General features: G+C 46.1%; 1 protein-coding gene across 1 annotated transcript; it reads left to right on the forward strand.

Annotated features, from left to right (window-relative positions):
- Positions 1 to 17,869: 17,869 nt before the first annotated feature.
- PtA15_9A252 (uncharacterized protein) lies at positions 17,870 to 18,511 on the forward strand (the record flags this gene model as incomplete). The annotated part of the gene is made up of 2 exons (XM_053172442.1): positions 17,870 to 18,188; positions 18,279 to 18,511. The coding sequence occupies 2 exons, from the start codon at positions 17,870 to 17,872 to the stop codon at positions 18,509 to 18,511; spliced, it is 552 nt and encodes a 183-aa protein (XP_053023682.1).
- Between the last annotated feature and the right edge of the window lie 1,298 nt (positions 18,512 to 19,809).

Genomic DNA, 19,809 nt, shown 5'->3' on the forward strand with positions numbered 1-19,809 from the left:
GATAGCATCATGCGCTTTAAGAATGATAAAGATAATTATTGTTCTTTTGTAGTAAATTAATTTGAAATAACTCGGTTGTTTTACTAATATGATCTCGGAATTATTCATATATAATTCTATGTTGTATCCGTCTTTGTCCTCTTCTTTTTCTTCTTTCTCATCTCGTTATCTTTGTTCTTTATTTCTCATTACTATCGGGAAATACTAAATACTATTCGATTCAAACTTCTATCCTCTATTGATAAAATGATCCTCATTAGAGTTCTAAGAGGATCATCTTTCCCCTCGTTCTTATGCTAGGCTATCTTGCCAATTGAGATAAGAATAGTAGGTGGGCCCTCACAACGAGTGGCACCGCGTGGTCCCCATCCATCTTCCAGCTGATTTGGAACGATACATGTTCCAGGTATTGTACTAAGCACTGTCCTGGTCCAATGAAGCAAAACACCTGCTATACTCCCCCTTGTCTTCTTGTTTCACATGTTTTTTCTGCTGTTTTTGTGTTCCGCATGCCGGTCCTGAGGCGTATAAAGCAATCTATGATCCCTTCCCCCCCAAAATAAAAAAAAATAAAAATTCTGAGTGCAAGGTGTCCCGTCCTCCACCGAGCGATGCTCCCACTCGACAAAATCAAACCCTTCCTTCGGGACGGGTCCGTCGAGAAAACTCCCACGCCACAAAACCTCTATTTCCTCAGGAGTTATAAGTTAAACTCACTCCTCACGCTCAACACTGCCGTCAAGAAATTCTCCCGCTTCAAAGCGGCACAAGGAATTAAGGAATACCGGTTACCAATCACAGAAGACGATGTCTACGACTTCTGCTTCTGGGCTGGGAGGGATGAAGGAAAGAACGAGACGCAGGCCATCGCCGCGAGCACCCTTGAGAAATATCTGAACGGGACACCGCACGCAATACCCGGAATCCATGAATAAGACCGTGAAAATCCTATTGCGATCCTCTGCTAGGGCCGACGCCTCACTTCCGGCAAAACCAAAGAAGGGAGCTGTTCACCTTAAACACCTCCTCTTCCTGGCCGAGCAACTTCAGCATAAAGGACCAATGGAGCAAGCGGTCCTAGACCTCGCAATCACCGCGTTCTGGGGAATGGCTAGGCTGGGTGAACTTACTTACAATAGAGACTCGGGACCGCTAGACCACGCTACCTCGCTCCTCACATCCGATGTAAAATTCGTCTCCGCAGCCGGAAAGATGAAAATAAAGCTCGCATTGCGATATGCTAAAACTTGCAAACCAGGCAAGGTTCAACACATCGACCTGAAAGCCCTCAATAACGCCCTCTGTCCTGTCGAGGCAGTCAAGCGCCAAATCGAGGAATCAAAGGGGCACCAATCCTCACTATTCGGTTACTTTGACCCCACAGGCAACCGCCGGCACCTCACAAAGAGCAACGTCACCAAAATTCTCACAAGCGTCTGGAGAAGCGGTGACTACCACGGAATCTCCGGGCATTCCTTCCGGGTCGGGGGCGCGTCTCTCCGGAACGCAATGGGCGTAAGCGTCACGGATATCTGCCGCCTAGGAAGGTGGGTGTCGGAGTGCTATAAGCTATACATCTGACCCTACACCCCGCAGGAGAAAAGCGACGCGATATCGTTAATGGAAGACTTAGACCGTTGTTGGGCTGCCACACCCCCTGTCTTAAATCACTAACCATAGAACTCCAACCATAACTACCCTGTCGGGGAAATGAAATCAATTGATAAGGGAACTCCCTGAGGCTTGAGCTCACTCCAGAGTTGGGTCTGAGGTCGTACCCCCCTCGCCGTGTCGAATTTAAACTCGCACATTGGGTGGATGCATCCGTCTATGCATATCGATCTGCATGAGTCATCGATCTACATAGTCATGACATTCGATCTGAACTCCGCTTCTGAACTTTAGTCATCTACACATTATTCGCCGATAACTCAATTTCCCCTTTCCGTTCCGTTCCCTTCTTATCAAATCATCGTCGCTTTCATTGTCAACCCGTCGACCTTCATTGATTCAATTCTACTCGGAGACATTCTTCTTCACATCGAATCGATCATCAAAACCAAAAACTCAATCCTAACTCTCGCCGACTTCAAACTCTCAGGAGGAGCTAGAACCAGTCTCTGGGCAGGTATACAGTCTTATCCCTTAGTTGATAACTAGCATCACTCAACTTGTTATTGACATCTTTCTGTTTTATAATCAATTGTTTTAGGCTGTTTTGTTGTGACATTCCTGGTGTTTGCGCGTCGTCGTCGTTATCATTGTGTTGCGGTTTCTTTGATTCAATTCGTTCTCTTTAAAGGTATTTATTTACATTTTATTATTACAAGTTGTTCTTAAAATACTAATCTGTTACCTTTCATTCTTTAAAGTGTTATTTACTTTTATTGAGTTTTTTATTATATAACTGTTTCAATAAAGTAATTCGTCTACCATTTTTACACGCCCTGTGGCGAGATCATTTGTTTTTGTAAAGGTTTCCTCTCCCTCCCCCACGAAGCCGAGCGGCGCAGCTTCTCCCTCGTCTCGAGGTCAAGCTGACGTCCTGTGCACGTCTTCCGGAGTGAGGCACCTTACCCCCGACCCTCACTCGGCCAGCTTGGGAAGCAGCATACACGCTCTTCCGGGTTGGCCTAGGCTTCTAGACACTACCATAGCCGAAATAGTAAGACATTTGAAATCTACACCTTAAGGGCTACCAAGCCTCGCCGTAGGCAAGCCGAGCCAAGTGTCCGCGACACGTGAGTCCCCCCGGGCTCCCCGCTCCGCTTGCGTGCTCACGCAGTAACAGTGACACGGACTAGTAGCTCTTATGAGATACGCAGGCTTGAAACACTCCGGCAAGTAAGTAGGTCAACTTCGTGCAGACACCCCGGCCCAACCCTGAGGTCGGCTGTTTGCACTCTACATGAGACAGTGGAGGGAGGCCACTCTTTGAGCGCATACCTGCGCATACTTATTGGTAATTATTTACGGGGTTATGTAGCTTTGGAGTTGAGTTATAAGCTCAATCACTGGACTGACACAAAGTATAATGTACAAAGATTCCTAACGGGTCTCCGCGAGGTGCATGGCCTCGCCGATGCTTGGGTCTCAAGGTACAAAAACTGGGCTGCCACTGACTGAACAGGTGCAGTAAATCAACCGGACTACCTCCTCAGAATATAGAAAGACTTTGGTCTTCTGACTCACACTGCTTCCCTAGCCGATTGTTCGAATGATGCCGATGGTGACCAATCATCGACTCCTTTTCACCATTTGCGCGATCTTTCTGCCCTGTGAGGTGATATACGCCTTCTTTCCTGATTTGGCTAGCCGAACCATTCCGAAACGGCCCTCCGGCACCTCACACTGGACCCCAGGGCGCTCATTGGAATTGTCAGATGAAAGACCAACGACGGGAAATTTTCAAGTCCGCCAGAGTGAAGATCATACCGCACCGGCCCTTGCTAGCCACATTGAATTTAACACACTGGAAGAGCTCAGAAATGCAGGTCATGAGTTGCGGCTTGCTTCAACTGGCCAATTCCTGGATCAAAAATGTGCTGGAACTGTTACACAATCATGGGAAGCTCAGGCCCCCAACAAACATCAAGAATCTTGCGTTTTCCCTTCCGGTTCTTCATCATTTCCAGGTGGTGGGCAGACTAGAAACCTCATCGATAATCTGCACTGGGGAGGTCCGGATTCAACACTCCGTAAGAATGAGAGTGATCGATCTCTTCCACAGGAAACAGTGAAGATGGAATCACTTGCTGAAGAATCATTCACAAACCCCCAAGCTGGCATGACGGATGGACCAAGAACTTCTATCAGTATTTTTGGACTTTCTTCACACACAAAAAATAGAGGTGGGGAAAAACACCACTACAGCAGTGGATTTTCTTACTCTGAAGAGCAGGAGAAGGGTATGGAGGGAACCTCCAGGGGAAATCTTTATCATGGTGCTTCATATGTTGATGTCAAACCTATGGGACATAACATTGAGGGCCCAGTATTTAAGAAGTCTAAAGTTTACAATCCTTTGCCAGAATCCAATTCAAGTCAGGGCGAACACAAATACATGGAATGGGATAATAATGATCATAAACTTAAATCCATTGAAAGCAGCAATGATCTTGGAAAATCAATGGTACAAGACAAGACATCTTGTCAGGAAAATGCGGCTTTTGAGACTGGAATAAAGAGAGAGCCTTTGGAAGAAAAGCAAAAGGATCCCCACCAAATGGCCTCCAGCTCTCATGTTGGCTCCAAGCAGGATGATGTTTCTGCCATTGCGCCGAAGGTGATAGATCTATATTTTGATCCAGGCTTGATTTTGATTCAACATCCATCTCCAAAAGTTGAGCAAGAACTCCAAAATTTATTTAAAACAAAAAAAATTACTGAAAAAAGAAAAGTGATGTTTAATGCTGAAGATGCTCCTGAGTTCTTTGATCAACTGAACAAAATCTATTACATCAAACATTCATCAGAATCCAAGGTTCCCAAAGACAGCAAGAGGAAAAGGAAAAATTTCAGTTCCTCAAACCTGCTAAGGAAATTTGATGAGTTATGGGCTAATCGAGAACTATGGTTCAAATTTTGGGAACTCAAAACTGGTACCAACTTTGGAGATGAAATAAAGGATGAGGACTACCAGAAATTACTTCTGCTGTTTTGCTTGTATGTTGACACAATATATACTATTATTTCTCCATCAGAGAAAGAGGTAAACTCAATTCAAAACAAGGAGTCATGTTTCAAGAATTCCCTTGTGAGATTTTGGCAACTCAATGGCATTTTCTTAAACCATGATAAGTTTAGGAAAGAATTTCTGAGGCTAAAATCAGTCAAGAGATCCATTCCTAAATTAGCATGGTGGTTTTTGGATTTCTGGCTTCAGGAACCAGGAAGAGAGGATCTCAAAGTTCTGTACTTCAAAGAAAGGCAAAAGAAATCTAGTGGCTTTAAACAATTTTTCAATTCCATTGTTCAATTCTACACTGAAAATTTAAACTATCAGTTAAAGTATGGCCAAAATTACTCCAAATATCAAGAACAAAACCATCATACTGAAGCTGTATTTCACAAGCTCAATACTATTCTTGTTGAACCAAAGATTAAAAGTCTAAAGTTTGATCTAGGTTTAATTTTGGTTGAACATCCATCCTCAGTTGTTCAACATGAACTTGAAAGTTTTTTTCATTCAGAAGAATTCATTAGAACAGGCGCAGTCATGTTCACTGTTGAAAGTGCCCATGATATTTTTGCTCAAATAAGGCTAATCTACTCCACAAAACATTTTTCAGAATCACATGTGCCCTTGGAGCATGAGAAGAAAAGGAAGAATTTTAACAACTTCAATCTGGTAAGACAATTTGAAAAATTATGGGATAATCAGAACCTCTGGTTCAGGTTTTGGGAACTACAGACTGGTACCAACTTTGAAGGTGCAATGAAAAATACAAACTACCAGAGATTACTTCAGATCTTTTTCTTGTACGTTGAATCAATAGATGCTATTATTACTCCATCAGGGAAGGGTGTCAACTTGATAGCAACCAAAGAATTGCTTTTCAAACATTCTTTCAAGAGGTTTGAGGAATTAAAACAAATTGTCATGAAAGATGAAAAATTTAAGATAGAATGTCTTACCTTTAGATTATTAAAAAAACAGATTCCCCAATTAACATGGGTTTTCTTGGATTTCTGGCTTCAGGAACCAGGAAGAGATGATCTCAAATCTCTCTATGCCATCCAAAAGGGAGGGAACATCAATGGCTTCAAACAATTCTTTAATGCCATCATTCAATTTTCCACTACAAACTTAAACAAGAACTTGAAATATGGACCAAATCATTCTGCAAAAAAATGAGGTTCCAGCTTCCTCTCCATTCCAACACCATCTGAAATCAACACCATCTGAAAGGATGTACAATCTTCAATCACCCGTTAAGATCAGACAAGTGATTCACTATCTGAAACCAACACCATCTGAAAGGATGTACAATCTTCAATCACCAATTAAGATCAGACAGGTGATAACTTCCTGTTTACATCTTGATTTCTCAATTTCCTCAGGTTCTCACTATTCTCCCCTTGGTTCATACATATATCCTCCAGGTTTTAAATCTTCCTTCTTTTATTTTTTTTTCTGTTCCTCTTCCCCTTTCATGACCTTTTTCCTGTAAAATTTGAACTAATTAGCCTGTTGTGTCATTTATTCATTTTGAGCAACTTCCAACTTGTTTGATTGGTACATCAGTAACTTTCTTTCATCTGTTCATCCCTCTTTTTTCTTGATACAATCTGCCAAATTCAATTTCCTGATGCATGAATTGCAATTATTGGTCTCTGTGTGTTAAGTCCTGATCTTTGGAGAGGACAAGATGGTCTGGGGTCTGGGGGTTCTGGATCCAGTATAGTATGGGGTAGATGAATTTTACAATCTGTGATTTACATTCTTTGGGCAATGTGAAGTACACAGGTGTAAAATTACACCAGACCTTGTGCGCAATTAAATTTACAGCGGGTGCGTGCAAAACCACCCAATGTAAACACATGCCATGTAACACGCACCCTGCAAAATCCCGTCCGGGGGTGCCACAGGCACACTTTCACACCCTGGGAGGTTACATTGCCTTTACAGGGCATGCAAATCCGCCAATCCCTGCGGGATAAATAAAATTTACCCACTAATGCTTACATTCATCACAGATCCCCAGAGTTAAGCCCGCACACCTCCTCCATTTCCAACGCTCAATGGATGGATATCCCTCAATCCTCCGCCATCCGACCGCTGTGACCGTGGAACACCAGCTCTTTGTCACTGGCCACAGCACCAATTGCCCCTTGACCACTGAGACCGTGGAACGCCGGATTATTCTTGCCACGCGCCACGGAAGTCATTGTCATTTGTTCAAGCACTGCGACCGTGGAACACCGGCTGCTTATTGTCGATGGTTCCTTCCCAGCAATAACAAGTGCACAACATTAAGGGTAAGTGTCTCAAGAGCCCCACCTCCCCTCCTCTCACTTCCACGACTACACACCACTAATAACGTTCATTCCTATCAATAATTTTTATCTTATACCTCCCCACCCCCCACTGCCGCTACAACCACCACATTTGTTATTCAATCCACCATGGGGGGTCAATTCCGCAAAGCTTTGAAGCAAGAAGATCAAGCAAACCAGCCACCTTCGACCAATCCACCGGACCACCCCGTTCCAACGCCACCACCCTTGGGCTTTACCAAACCCAAGAAGTGGCAACTGCCATTGGCCATGGACCAGGAATTCACGACTTTCATTGACCACAGATGTACACTCGACCGACCGGGATACCCCCTCTACCCAAACAGATCCACCACATATGTTGTTCCGCCCAGCTCTGATATCGTAAATTTCCCCAAGGTCGGCTACTCATAAACCATCAATGTTGATAACCGCACAAATGACTTGTGGAAAGTCATTCATGTCACTTGCATTGGTGTCTTACTTTGCAATCAAGAAGAGTGCGAGTATGCCGGCCCGCCCCCCACTGGCCGTGGCAAAATTCAAGAGTTGCTGAGCCAGTAAGTAATCAAAGTTGCCTTTGTTGACTGGATAAAAATACTTACTGACCACAAAAACTTGCTTTCCAAACTCAGGAGCCCCGTATGTCCAGGTTTGGGCGGCCGATGTGCAGGGAACATCTACTGGCAGGCCTGTGCGGGCACCAAATGCCGCTTGGACATTCACAAGTCCGGCTGGGGTCTCCTCCAACACCAAAGACTACACGACCATCCTTGGCCAGACCCAAAGAAGCCCGATCCCTTGGCCCGCATCGATCTGGTTGAGAAGATTAAGCAGAATCCCAGGGCAACTGCGCTTCAACTCAAGGTCAGATACTCATTTGGGTTCCTCTTTGTTTGATAAGCAAAATTGAATAAAAAACTTCATAACTAATAAGTGGGTGCATTTTAAAGATTGGCCAAGCAACAGGGCCAAACGGCTGCCTGGAAACCATCACTGACATCCACAAATCGCTTGCAAATGCCGATCGAGCGCATTACTACAGGCGAGAGATTCTCAAAGAGATTGAGGAGATTAATGACAAGAAGGGTGGCGGGGGTGACAAGTTTTTGCACGATATGTTTCAATGGGATAAGTTAAGTTGAACCATTTCCCACTCATTTAGTCATATATTTATTCATTTTGTACTGTATTTTGATATACCTCACTTACTGACTTTGTTTTAACATAACAACTACAGGAAGGGTTTAGAGGTAATATCATGCTCATTTTGGCGCAGGCGGGAACACTTCACATTTCAAACACCTTGGATGTCCAAGCGGCTTCTAGACCGGTCCGAAGCTGGAAACAATCTCTACTTGGGTGGCTTGATATCCGATGTCACCTACCGCTTTTTTGAATCTGGCTACCTACTGACAACCTCGATGTATTGCGATGACATACAGCAATGGATCCCGGTGTTGTGACCTGGGCCGGACCACAGGGCTTAGTCTCACCTAGACCCCTTTTGTGCTTATTTCATCACATGTATATAGATTGTTTTCCTCTCTCTATACATGTAATGCCATCATTCTGACGGCAAACCATCCTGAGGTTCCACTAGGTTATGAGCCCTTAAAACGGATTATCTTGTCTATTTCTTTTCTCTCTTGTCAAATCCTGAAAATCTTTGTTACGATCGAGATTCTCTCTCAGTAACAACGGTGGATATCTATTGCCGCGAGCATATCTTTCTCTAGAAACGTGTCATCATTTCCAAAGTTTTCTCTAGTGTCTTGTTTCTGTCTTCTCTATCAGTTGGTCTTCATTCTTATTACTCGTCCAGAACTCTGTCACTCTACCGTCATCAACTTTCAAGGTCCTCTGTTTTCATTTTACCTACTAAGCTACGCAAGGATTCGCTATCCGAGCGTATATCTTGACTCAGGACGCTGAGTTCAAGGGCCGAAAGGTATTTTCATATTCATTGACCCGCAGCCGACTTCACCAATTCCTTTTTCTTGCTGACTTGTCTCTTTTGCATCTCTTGACCTCAACATCAATCAATCGTCTCATCTACTGGTCTATTTCCTTTCCTTCCCTTTTCCTGTCTATCCGTCAACTATAAAAAAAAAAAAAAAAAAAAAAAAAAAAAAACACAAATCGATATCCCTTTGCTGTTCCTCATCATACTCGCTTCCAACCCTATATCTCCTTAACATAACCACTTTTTTTCCCCCTTCTCTCTCTCTATCTCCTCTTATTTTTTTTTGCTCCCCTCTCCGCCGATCTCCACCTCTACCTCTCTCACTTTCTCCCGCCGAAACTTTCTTTTCCCGTTATCCCCCACCGAATCAACAAGATCTCCTACTCTATTGATTTCACGGCATGGATCCCAACGCCAGAAATATCGATAATGTTGAAGCCGGTGAGGTACAACAGCCACAACCTCGTCTCCCGGTAGCCGTGAACCTAGCCGATGATTGCAATGCCTCAGCTATCATATCCTCAGTCAGCGGGCAAATCAGAGCTGAAAATCGTCTACTTCCTGATGGTAGTAATCTGGGTGTCTGGGAGGAATTTGTCGAAGAACGACTCCGAGATGCAATCAATGACCCGGATTATCTCGCCTACGCATCAACAAGTGCGTTGCACAAACAGATCGCCCGCTCCATTCTACTGTCATCAGTCAACAGGTCACTCCGCCAAGACCTAAAACGGCTTCCTTTTGCGTCTGGGATGCTAATTGAAATCCGAGCTCAATTTAGTGTGGTCAGTCGAGCAGCTCAGCTCAACAGTTTCCGTCGTCTTCTACGTTTTAACGCAAGAGATCATCCGACGACGGCCACTATGGCTGCAGCCATCAATGATGAGTTTGATGAGTTGGCCAGACTGAACATTACCCTCACCAGAAACCAGCTAGCCGGTCTCATTCTTCAGAACAGCCTTGGAACGGAACCGGAGTTGATGGAAGAAGTCAACCGCCGCATAGAACAGTCTTTATCAAGGTCGAGGACGAGAACAGTTGAAGATTTTGAATCAATCATCAGAACGGTCGGGATTGTGCGACAAAACCTCCAACATCAGGGCGAATTGCGAAGTCAAGGACAACAACCATCTTCTACCCCGGCGCTAGCGATGAGAACCCAGTTGGGGAACAACGAAGGCGTTTCACCGACTCAACAGCCAGTTTTCCCAAGCGATGGACAGTTCAGCGAGGTTGAGGCGGCGGCAATGAGGGCCGGTGTCTGTTTTTTGTGTAGATCTCCGGGCCACATCCAACGCAACTGCCCCAGTCTTCAACACAATTGACCGGGACCTGGACGTTTTCCCCCTCCACGTCTTTACAATCAGTATCCAGTCCCAAATCAGATGTCAGGTTTTCGACCCTTCTACCCCATCATCGCCCCAATCGGCTCGAAAGGCACCTATCGGAATGTGGTGCAACCTGGGAGAACGCCACCTCAAGCTACCACCAACCAGACCAACAGGCAGGGTGGAATTGACCAATCCAGAGGCAATTCTTACCGCCCTCAGTACCGCCTTCAGCGCGTGGATTTGCAGACACCGGGAGGATCAACGGGCCAAACACCGCAAGCAACCGCAAGAATGGCGGAGGCGACATCACCAGAAGCGGCATCCAACGAAGGTCCGCGAATGGTTGAGCTTGGTGATCTGGCGGATGATCTTGCCGATTTGCACTTTGGGCAAATCAATGTTGACATGGCTGATGGGGCGCCGATCGTAGATTCAGGTGCGTCACACCATTTGTGTGGTGAAAGGCGTTTCTTTTTCAACTTCCGCTCATTTCCATCCCCTGTCCCTCTTAAAGTTGCGACCAAAGGCAACTCCGCCTATATCACCGGCCAAGGAGACCTAATGTTCAATGGTGTTGACAATCAACGTGTCACAATACACGGAGTATTGTACTGTAAGCTGGCACGGACTATCTTGATCAGCCGCGATTAGGAAGGCTAACTCCTTCTTTACGTATGACGTACAGAAGGACTTGTATGAGATTTTTAGTCCAGCAGGCCGCCACGTTTTTTCCTGCCCTTTCGTTGCGCGGCAAAACAAATGGACCTTCCCTTTTCCTATTGTCAACCCGAGTTTCTCTGATCCTTGTCCATTGAAAGTGTCCACTGCTACCCCTGTCTTGACCCCGAAATTTTGCCCAATGACAACTGCTGAACGTCTGCAACTCAAGCCAGCTTTCCTGATCCCAGTAGATGTGTCGCCAAAAGACCATCTAAGTGAGAGAGACCTGACGCCTTTTGAGAAGTCGCTGATGTACTGGCATCGACTATTTGGGCATGCCAGCTTGAGGAAGATAAGGCACCTATGCAAACTTGGCCTTGTGTTTGGGTTACCTAAGATCCTTCCACCGGGAGAGCTGAGATGTTCAACTTGCGCCATTGGCAAGAGTCTCCTAAAGAACAGGCTTACTGCGACTGACAGAGAACTAACACGTCTATCAGTGGTTTCGAGCGATATCATAGGTCCTTTCCAGGTACCCACTTTTAACGGCGGGACATATGTGCTGACAGTTTGGGACGTTGGAACGGGGTACTCTGAGGCAAAAATCATGAAGAGCAAGGACCAGGCGTGTGGCCTCCTGATTGCCACAATCAAACGGTGGGAACTTTTGACTGGTGACAAGGTGAAGACCATCAGGAGCAATAATGGAGGCGAGTACAATAGTGCAGTGTTTCTATCTTTTCTTGCCGATAAAGGGATCACAGCTGAGCGCGCTCTACCTTATCATCACTATCAGAATGGTGCTATAGAGAGATATAACAGAATTCTGAGTGAGATGGGAAGGACACTGCTGATTGATAGCGGTTTTGACAAGTCCTTTTGGGGATTTAGCTACATTTGGGCATCCGACACCCTCAACAGGTTACCGAACAAAAGGAGCGGAGACAGAATGCCCTGGGAGGCGTTTTTTGGTCACAAGCCCAACTTTGACACAACGCGCATCTTCGGCGAGATTGGTTTCGTGCATGTTCCGGTCGAGAAGCGCAAGAAATTGGATGATTGTGCGGTCAAAGGGCGTGTTGTGGCCAACTGTGACAGCAGTAAAGGATGGATTTTTTGGATTCCGTCCTTGAATCAGCTGGTGGCCTCAGCAGTTGTGGAATGGAAAGAAAAACGTCCTGCTCCATACAAGCAGCTAAGTAAAACAGCCTCACCTCCTGTGTCTCTCTCTTCCTCGCAACCTTCGAATGCCGCCACACCCTCCGCAGAAAAAGCACCTGAGAAGCTCAAACTACAATTCATAATGAATAAATTGACACTTGGCGACTTCAGCGCTGATATTTTGATTCAAGAACAGGAACTTGTCGTAGACAAGCTACTCCAGGAGTGTGCATTCTTCGCAGCAACGGTACCAAGGACGTACAAGCAGGCAACCAAGTCCCCTCAATGGGATAAATGGAAATTTGCAATTGAAGAAGAACTTGGGAACCTGCTCCAAATGAAGGTCTGGTCTGCGCTACCTTGTCCATCAGACAGGACCCCACTAGACGGACGGTGGGTTTTTGCGGAGAAGGCGAATGATCAATCAGAAGTGGTACGATGGAAAGCGCGGTATGTCGCGAAAGGTTTTACCCAGGTCAAAGGGTACGACTTCAACAAGACTTTTGCGCCAACGGCGACTTTTGTCTCCATGAGACTACTTTTTACGATGGCGGCAAAGTTTAACTGGCCGGTACGTTCCTTTGACTTCGTGGCAGCCTACCTTAACTCCCCAATAGATGAAGAAGTCTGGGTGAAGGTGCCGGAAGGCCTGAACTTACCCAAAGGATATGCCATGAAGCTTCACAAGGCTCTCTACGGGACCAAGCAAGCAGCGAGATGCTGGTGGCTGCACCTAAAAGGGATACTGATGGACCTGGGATATACGGCAAGCCAATACGACAACAGTCTGTATACATTACGGCATGAGAAAGAGGTCGGTATAGTATGGATTCACGTTGATGATGGGATTGTGACGGGCTCTTTGGATGCGCTGCTGCGCGAATTAGAGAAGGGTTTGAAGGGAGTACTCAAAATTAAATGGACTGATGGCATAGAGTCCATTGTAGGTTTGCAGGTACAAAGATCGGCAGCGGGTTTCCACCTAGGCCAGCCCAAACTAATGGATCAAGTGTTAAAAGATCACTGGGATGGAGTAATGACTACTAACACCCCTCTCCCACCGTCACTCCCGCTGATCACTGACCCGGAAGGAAATGTAGCAGAATCCACCCCCTATCTCTCCATTTTAGGTTCCCTGAGCTATCTGGCGGTTGGGACGAGACTGGACATTGCGTTTGCAGTGAATCTCCTAGCGCTGTAAGACTCAAAAGCGGTTGTGAAACCCTTTTGCTGAATGGAGAAGGGGATGATGGAGGTGCAAACTCTGCCCTTCTATACTATCAGATAACAAGACCCACCAAGCTAAGCTTGGCAAGTTTTAATCAAGTGATAGGTCTGGTCTAGTTCCAGATGAAGTTGTTCGATGACAGGTATGTGAGAGTTGAGAGGATTTATGATGATGGAAAGGGTGAAAGTTGACTTGATGTTTCCGGTGGGAGTTGAACACAGGTCCTTGAGAGGGTGATATAAGAAGTTGAGAAGAGTGTCTGGACTGAGAAGGGTATATGTCTTAGTCGGGAGTTGAACCAGGAACCGGGTAACTCGTGACAGGTGCGTGATATGCAACCAGTGATATGAGAGTATGAGAATATGAGAGTGAGCTCAGTGGTTATTGCAGATAAGAGGGATGATATGGTATGTTATAAAAGTGTAAGGGTGATGATAATGGCTAATGGGTGATATCTGTATAACTGGTGGGTACTGAACTGAGGGAAAAACAACTGGGGGAGAGAACTCCTTATATAGACAAATGTGAGGGATTTTAGCTACAAGGGGGCCCCTGGATGAGGGATTTTAGCTGGTGGGCTGCATACAAGTGGTGTCAGAAGATATTAAATACAGGCAAAAAGTGGGGTGAGAAATGAAAGATGATGTCATACTAATGCAGGGAGTGCATAAACAAAGCGGGGACATGTCAAATACAGAGGTACTTTATGCAAGGGGTGCATGAGTGGTGTCAGACTAATGCAAGGAGTGCAGAAATGAAGCGGGGACATGTCAAATACAGAAGAAATGGGGTTGGTCCCCTGCATATGCAGTGGAGATAAGAGGGATAGAAAAGAGTATGTGTTTGGCTGGGGCTGAGTATGCGTATACCTGGGAAAGGTGACTTGAGGGGTGTGACAGGTTAATGACTGAGGCTGGCCGTGTCCATGAGGGTCCAAGAGGGTGTAACTTCCAATCCTGCGGGGTTCCAGTGATGCTTCCAGTGGTGACTAGGGGTAAAATTGGCCGTAGAATCCATTTATGAGGTCTATTTGGTGGTATCTTGAGGCCTAGGGTGAGTAAATATATGTATGAGAAAAAAACTTTTGATTTTTCACTTTTCCGTCTACCACAGCGCGTTTCTCGGCGAAACCAGGGCCGAACCACTGGAAAGGAGTGCGACACTTGATCAACTATCTGGCTGGATCACGAGATCTCCGACTTGATCTGCTCCCGAACAACCAGCAGAAAGCCCTGAAGTGTTTTTGTGACGCGTCATGGGGCGGGGAACACAAACGCTCAACATACGGCATACTAGTAAGCTTCTATGGATGCCCTGTTCTGTGGGCATCAAGGCGTTTTGCAACGTTGGCTTCCTCAACCTTTCAGGCGGAGTACATGGCGCTGGGCATTGGCACGCGCCATGTACTGTGGGTGAGGCACTTACTAACAGATATCCTTAAGAAGGAATTCACAGGCCATTTATTGTGCAATAACCAGGCGGCTATACGTGTCAGTACTGATGATTCAGCTAACAAGCGGGTCCGCCACGTCGAAAGAGAATTCTTTCTGACTAATCAAGCGCTATACAGGAAGCACACAGACCTGGTGTGGGTTTCTACTAAAGATCAACTGGCGGATATACTAACTAAACCGCTAAGCAAGGAGCCTTTCTTGCAGTTACGGGGGAGAATTATGTCCAGTGTCTAGGTGAGGGGGGAGTGTTGTGACCTGGGCCGGACCACAGGGCTTAGTCTCACCTAGACCCCTTTTGTGCTTATGTCATCACATGTATATAGATTGTTTTCCTCTCTCTATACATGTAATGCCATCATTCTGACGGCAAACCATCCTGAGGTTCCACTACCCGGTACAGTTAAGCTGGATTTGTGGCTTATCGGAAGAGTATTACACCATCCATTTTACCATTCTATTCCAGCAATTTCTCCTCCACTCCATCTTGCCAGAAGAGCGCGAAAAGCTAGCGACCAGTATTGTCGACTTCTTGAAGGCTCAGCAGAAGGGGTTTGTGGCAGCTTACATGAATGTATTTGGAAAAACCGACGCCACAGAGGCAATGCAGAAGCTGAAGGGCTGCCGGGAACACTTCCGGCAATCTGTGACACGTGTCAAGCGGAATCGTGCAGTCATCAGGGCCGATGAAGAGGTGTGCACATTCGACTTTTATCACACTCCCTCTAATTATTAACCAAAGTATCCTTTCTTGTGAAAGGGATCATTCCACTCTATGTGTATTAGTCTCCTGGAGCCTGCAAACCCCATTGGCCCAACGCACGAGGAAAAAATTGATGAATTGCGGCGCCGGTTTCCAAAGACTGGAGGACTTCCCGTCAATCTGGGAACCCCTTCCAGACCCAGATCTGAGCCAAATTTCGCAGGGAAATTTAGGCTTTGAGACTCTGGGAGGCTCTCAGATTGCTCCCAGATTGCGACGGGAAGTCCTCCACTAAACGATGGCTGGACTGGTGGACGATGGCCGACGTCGAGGCCATGCTTTTCCCCAGCCGCCGAGCGATGTTGGATGATTTCCCAGATGGCGAAGATGGACTTCCAAGCTCAACAAACGCTCAAGAAAGCTTGCATCGTGTGTATTACATGTTCAGGTGAGCCATTTTTTCTACATCTTTGGGTCAATTGTTCTGACCAAAAAAATAATGTTACTATAACTATAGCCCGGGGAAAAAATGCATGATGAAGGGCATGATCCAGCTGTACGCATTTGTAAAGGCCTTGGAACGCGACCACGCAATGACGATGCGGGGGATTCCCATCAGATACGGTTCACAGCTTAAGAAACAGGTGGATGTCTCCGAATCCATCGGCTGGACCAAACCTACCAAGCGTCAACAAGCCGCTACCAAAGAAAACAACGCCAAGAACGATGGTCGGCCGCCCAACACCACTGATCTGCTCCTCGGTGAATCCCAGAAAGACGCCAAATGTGCCAAGACAGGTCGACCACCAAACTCCACCAACATTGATCGAAACCGTCGTACCACGTACGCTTCTTACACCGCCTCCAAAGTCAAACACCTTTCCAACCGCTGTTGGTTGTCAGCCGCACTCGAGTCTTTGTACGCCATCTTCAGTCCGCTGTGGCTTGCCCAACCGGGGGGGAAGCCAACTGATTTATTCAACTTGGTCATTGAACATTTTTCAACGCGTTCGACTCACGAGATGACTGATAGTACTTCACTGGGAAAGATGCTTACTGCTGGATTGAAGAGCTTATTTGACGCCATTGAGGCGCTTCGCCCAGACTCGTTCAGACCTGGGAAGTACGCCTCTTGCGATCTTTTTATTGAAAGTGTCCTGGATCCAAGCAAGAACGCATGCAAAGCCTTGCGAAACCTTTTTCTGTTGGATGAGCATCGCGTCTTCACCTGTCCTCGCCACAATTGCCAAGTCAATCATCCCAGAGCCAATCAATTGTTGACTGTCCTGAGAATTTCCCATTCGATGTTTGATGCCAATGGACTTAGTCGTACCGACCCCGCAAAGCTCATTACACTTTGGTCAACCGATGGTCTTGCCGGGTCTAGCGGTCTACACTGTCCAGAATGTCGTGTCAATCCAACAAAGAAAGGCACTCGTAAAGCGAAGAAGATAGAATCACCAGCCTTAAGTCAACCTCAGAAATTAGAAGAACTATCGGTCATTCAAACTCCGGAATCTAAGCCACCTGCGCATCTACATTTCCACATTGAAACAGCAATGTTACTCGAAGAAGACGACCAGCACGAGTTCATGAGCAAGATGGACTAGCCTTTCAAGATCACGGTGTTTGGCGAGGAGTATACTCTAATATCTCGCGGATTTTTTGGCTATTCCCATTATTGGGGAAAAGTTTTACGTCATGTTAATGGATTAATGGGGGTGTGGAGGCATGACGACCGACTGAATGCCGGACGCGCTTATATGGTGGACGCCATTCCCGGTAGTATCAGCGGATCTCAGGAACACACGAGCTGGCTAATTTACTCGCGCTATTGGACCCCGGAGGAGGCTGCCTTTGTTGATAAGGGTACCACACAAATTTTGAAGGACAACCCTCGATCCTCCATTAATATCCCATTTACGAGGATGAAGTCGCTGTTGAAAGTGTGCTATAATGGTGAGGTGCCTACCCAATCAGGTAAGGCTTTAAAGAGCTCAAATTTCCTTTCTTTCATGCTCCATTTCTCTGATGCCCATAAATTTCCTTGTAACAATAGATGAAATGCCTACAGTCAATGTGGAGAAACCAGTTGAACCTTTGAAGATTCGTATTTGACGCGCAGTAACGACGGCAAAACCGTTAACCTCTCCCACCATAGCGACGGAGACTGGGATTACCCCAGCAAGTCAAACAGAATCCTCGGCAGCTGTTGTCCCGGCTGCGACATCAGACATATCCGGTTCCGCTCCGGCTCCGAAGCTGCAGTATGCCCCAGCCAAGCGTGGCCGACCCCGTAAGTCTGGAACCCCATCGGCTACCCCCGCTGCGACATTTCTATCTGCTTCTGCCCCGCCTCCGGCGGTCAAGATGGCCCCAGCCAAGCGTGTCCGTCCCAGTATCGCCGGAACCTCATCAGCCAGCCCTGCTGCAACGTTTGAGGAACCCCCAGCCAAGCGTTTCCGTCCCATTAAGGTCGTGGCCGCATCTGCGCCTGCCCAGGTGACAGAGGTTGGTATTCTCCCAGTAAAGGCCAAGGCTGGCCGTCCCAAGAAGGCCACACGATTCCAGACCTCGATCACTTTCAAGTCGGAGCCTTTGGAAGATGCTAATTCTGAGCGCATTCAGGCACGATCCGAGGCTTATTGGAGAGATCATCAGTGGACGCCGGGTCACGATCCCAAGACAGGTAACGTGATTTCTTTATCCCCTTTGATTAGCAAGAAGCGAACTAAATGAGGATGGGATTGCTGATTTTTTTTTTTTTGCCTTGACTTAGACACTCCTGGCTTGACCTCAGATGCTCAGCCGGCAGCTTCTATCCCCGCATTGGCGCCTGCTACTGGAAACAAGCGTGTCCGGGCAACTAATAAGGCGACCGATAAATTGCCCAAGAAGGAGCTCTTGTCAACCGCAAGCAAGATTGTTTCGTATTGGTACGAGCAGGCGGCTAAGGTGGACTTGAACAAGCCAAAGAAGGGAGTTAATGCTAGGAAGGCCCGTGGTGCTTAAGGGTTTTACCACCCGGTTGTCTTTCCATTCCTACGTGCCAATGTTGATTGGGATTCAAGTTGAGGACTTAACTTGGAGGCTTTTTTGGGACTTTTTCCTCTCCCCTCCCCGCTTTTGCTTTTGGTTGTTTTCTTTTCCTGCTACTTGTGGTCTATTTCCTGCGTGCTTGATGTTACAAGTTGAGTTACTTGTTGTCTCTTTTGTGTCTGTTTTCCCAATTTTTGGCCATTGCCCTCCTTGGAATGCTGTCGGGTAGGATGTAAAATTGCATCCTGGAAGCGCTTATGTCATTCTTACATGGTGCCATTTCACGTTGGTGCTGCGCTGTAAAGTGGACGGCTGTAATTTTAATTTATTTGTTGCTCCCATTGAGATTTATCTGCTACAATTTTACATTGGGTTGACGTTGTAAATCATAGCGTGCAATTGTTTTGTTTGCATTGCCCAGCGTGCAATTTTACATGGTATTCTTTACATTGCCTATTTGACATGGTACCTCAATTAGGTGAATAGATGTAAAATTAATTGACAGGCTGGAAATGTGCATTTTTACGGGTTTGGTGTTTTACGTTGCATGTGCAATGTAAACAACAGGATGTAAAATTCAACATCCCCGTATAGTATAAAATTGCAGGATAAGGAAAGATCTTGGATCTCCAGCCTTTCAAACTGTGATTTTGCATTCCATGACATGTAAGTGATCATAGATATGTCAATGAGAGCCTGCACTATGGTTCATAAAATTATTCCCCCTTTTGTGCCAGAGGCACAGTCAACAGTGCCAGATGGATTATGATTCTGGTGATTCAGTATCCTCAAAAATTTCATCAAAACTTAAAAAGGGTTTCAACTCTTGATGCAAGTGGGTTGGTTCAACTTGTCAGGGCTTGGGTTGGGTTCAGGCAGTCTAAAATTTGAAAACCCAATTTTAAACCCAACCCAGCAAGACCTAGCCCCATTTCATGGGTGGGGTTCAGGCAGAAAACTTGCAAACAATTACCTTTGGTTGGATTTGTGCACTGTTTTTCAACCCAACCCATTTAAATCCTGAATCAACCCTGATATTTATATGCAAGTGGCCATGCTCCTGTAAGGGTTCTGTGAACCCTCACTGGAAGGAATGGAGGGACGGAGGGCCAAAGGCCAGAAGTCTATAAAAAGAATGTGAATTCCTAAGATTGGCCAATGAGAGGAAGGAAAAGGATCAAGACCAGCTTGGGGAAGAAGAGAGCATGTTCTGTACTATGTACAAGCTTATATAGAAGAGTGTGCTATCTAATTGCATATGCACGTGTGTT

This window comes from Puccinia triticina, chromosome 9A (assembly GCF_026914185.1).
Source record: "Puccinia triticina chromosome 9A, complete sequence".
NCBI lineage: Eukaryota > Fungi > Basidiomycota > Pucciniomycetes > Pucciniales > Pucciniaceae > Puccinia > Puccinia triticina.